Raw genomic sequence first — 3,086 nt, 5'->3', positions numbered from 1 at the left:
ATCAACTTAGCAATTATTTTATGGACACTACCCAATAAGCTGATAGGTCTAAAATCTTTCACTTCCACTGCCCCCTTTTTCTTAGGAATAAGAGCGATGAAAGTTGAGTGTAGGCTCTTAGTGAATGTACTCTCCTGATAGAACCACTCCACTGCTCTCCAGACATCCTCCCTAACTATGTTCCAATATTTTTGAAAAAAGAACATGTTGAAACCATCCGGCCCAGGTGCCTTATCCCCCTTAAATAACTTGACAACCTTTTCCACCTCCTCCACGGTAAAAGGTCTCTGTATCCATTCTTTTTCATCCTCTGTAAGTTTTTCTAGCTCTTCTTCTGCCCACAATGATCTCCAATTCTCTGATTCAGAGAACAATTTCTCATAGAAGTTAAGAATATGATCTTTGATAAGCTTTTCATCTTCCACTAGTTTCCCCTCTATTTAATTCATCATAATATTTAAATAAAGCACACGATATTGAACTTTAATAGGAAAAATATATATATATATATATATATATAAGTAAAAGGAAGCAAACATTGGAATTATAAATCTGACGTTTGTAATTCATCCAAATTTTGAAAAAATCAGGAACATGCTCGTTCAAATCGCCTTCTGGCATAAGGTCATTCATATTAAATTTGAGTTCCACCACAAAGAGAGGAAGAAGATGAGGATTAAAATTAAGAAATATAATTTAAAACAGACAATATATAAGATTAGAAAAGATTAATTTATTAAGGTAGTGGAGTTGGAATCTAATTTACAAGTTTAGAAAGGGCTACAATGTAGAGTTTATAGGAGTAAATTAAATGGAAGATTAGGAAAGATATGATCAGGGACCTTAATAGTAAGATATAGGAAATAACCTAAAAGCATTGAATCCGGTGAGTTTCTAATAGAGCAACATAAGAACCTAGGAACAGAAAACATTTGAAACAGAGCAAAAGACTAATCCAGTATGTTGCTTCTATTGTCTTTAAGAGCTTAGAATTTTAAGGTACTATTAGATTACAAATCTCTTCTCTAATGATTTTATCATTCTTTCTCAATGTAAAAACTGTTTTACTATTTGTAACTCTTTGACTTCATCCCCTTTAAGTTTTGGTCAATGTCAAATTAGTATGTACCTTGGTTTATTGAGTTAATTTTGTTGATTACTTTTGTCGTATAGGAATTTCATGGATAAAGTAGATAAAAGTTGGATGCATCTCCTAAGATGGACGGATGAGTATATACGTGGAGTAAATGATTTCCTTGATAAGGCATTTGAACGAGCTTCACAAGGAAATGAAATATTATGTCCCTGCCAAAAGTGCATTAATCGCAACTGGCATTATAGAAATGTGGTGGAGGATCACTTGGTCGTTAATGGCTTTGTTGATGGTTACACCGAATGGGTTTTCCATGGTGAAGGATTTTCCTCTAGAATTACACCTCATCAAAGCAATAATGATGAAGGTTCTAACATGCATGATGATATTGATGGATTACTTCATGACACATTCAGAAATATAGAAGGTGAGCCGGTACAAGAAGAAGGGATGAGAGAGGCTCTATCTGAAGATGCTAAGAGAATTTTTAAACTATTAGATGAAGGGAAACAAGAATTATATCTAGGGTGTGAAAACTTCAGTAAACTGAGTTTCACCATCCGGTTGTACTTGTTTAAGTCTTTGCATGGGTTGAGTAATGTAGCCTTTTTAGACTTGTTAGAGTTGTTAAAAGAGGCATTTCCCCTTGCTAAGCTGCCAAAGTCTTTCAACAAGGCTAAAAATATGTTAAAAGATTTGGGTCTTCATTACGAAAAAATACATGCATGCCCTAATGATTGCATGCTATTTTGGAATGACAATGCAAAGGCTGATAATTGCTCTGTTTGTGGGTCTTCTAGATGGAAACGCTCTAATCGTGCCTTGACTAATACAAGTTCTAAAGTTCCTGCAAAGGTTTTAAGGTACTTTCCCTTGAAGCCTAGGCTTCAGAGGATATTCATGTGTCCTGAAACAGCTATTGCAATGAGATGGCATGCTAATGAACGACCTAATGATGGGAATTTGAGGCATCCCGCTGATGGAGAAGCTTGGAAGGATTTTGATTCTCTACATCCTGACTTCTCCAAAGATCCACGCAATGTTAGGTTGGGTCTTTCAAGTGATGGTTTCAACCCATTTCGAACCATGAGCATTTCTCATAGCACGTGGCCTGTCATATTAATGAACTATAATTTATCACCATGGATTTGCATGAAGCCAGAATATATCATGTTGTCAATGATCATTCCAGGTCCTTCAATAAATACCAAAATCCCAAAATAACAACAATAACAACAAAACCAACAACAACAACACAACACAATTCAATAAATACATTAAAACTAACAAATTAAAGTTCAATAGAACGAAAAAATCCAAAACCAAGTTAAAACTTATTACAACTAGTTCAGAACCGGTTCTATTTGTCTAGTTCAAAGTATATACAAGTCAAGGAGTATTTTGTACAACATCATCATCACCGTCTGATGAACTTTCATCTAAAAGATGGTGTCGAGAAGGGTCTTGTGGAGGACGTGAAGAACGACCACGGGGAGGACGGGAGGAACAATCACGGGGAGGACGGAAGGAACGCTCACGTTCAAGTCGAGCCTCTGGCGATGACTCACGAGACCGGGGCAACGAAAAAGCTCCAGTAGATAGGAGAGTTCTGATCTGAGCTTGCATGCCAAGGAATTGAGCATATCTAACCCTTTCTCTTTCCTTGGCCGCTTCTAGCTCGGATGTGAACTTTGTCACAGTCTCCCGCATAGCGGAGAGGCTCTCCCCATTAAGTTGCTCGCCTTGCGAGGAAGTCCCTATTCCTTGCATTCCACACTTATAGGGATGGAACTTTTTAGTAGGAAGCCCGTATACCTTCCCCCATTTTGGCCGCCAGCAGACTTCATCCATATTCTTTCAGCATCCTCGTCCGAAGGTTGAGTTGGCTCGTCCGATTCACCAGCTGGCTGAGTGCGGATGAATTCCTTCGCGTTAGTTTGGTCGCGACCCTATACAAAAATTTAAATTGAATTATATTTCAAAATTTATATAA

General features: G+C 37.4%; 1 protein-coding gene across 1 annotated transcript; it reads left to right on the top strand.

Annotated features, from left to right (window-relative positions):
- Positions 1,181-2,317, top strand: LOC109233664. The gene has a single exon (XM_019399538.1). It carries the CDS (start codon positions 1,181-1,183, stop codon positions 2,315-2,317), a length of 1,137 nt encoding a protein of 378 aa, XP_019255083.1.

Source organism: Nicotiana attenuata, chromosome 10, assembly GCF_001879085.1.
Source record: "Nicotiana attenuata strain UT chromosome 10, NIATTr2, whole genome shotgun sequence".
NCBI classification, from domain to species: Eukaryota; Viridiplantae; Streptophyta; class Magnoliopsida; order Solanales; family Solanaceae; genus Nicotiana; species Nicotiana attenuata.
This window is presented reverse-complemented; position numbering and strand designations above follow the sequence as displayed.

Bases quoted from the DNA above. Each gene is read 5' to 3' on its own strand.
- LOC109233664 (XM_019399538.1), top strand. From the start codon at position 1,181: ATGGATAAAGTAGATAAAAGTTGGATGCATCTCCTAAGATGGACGGAT.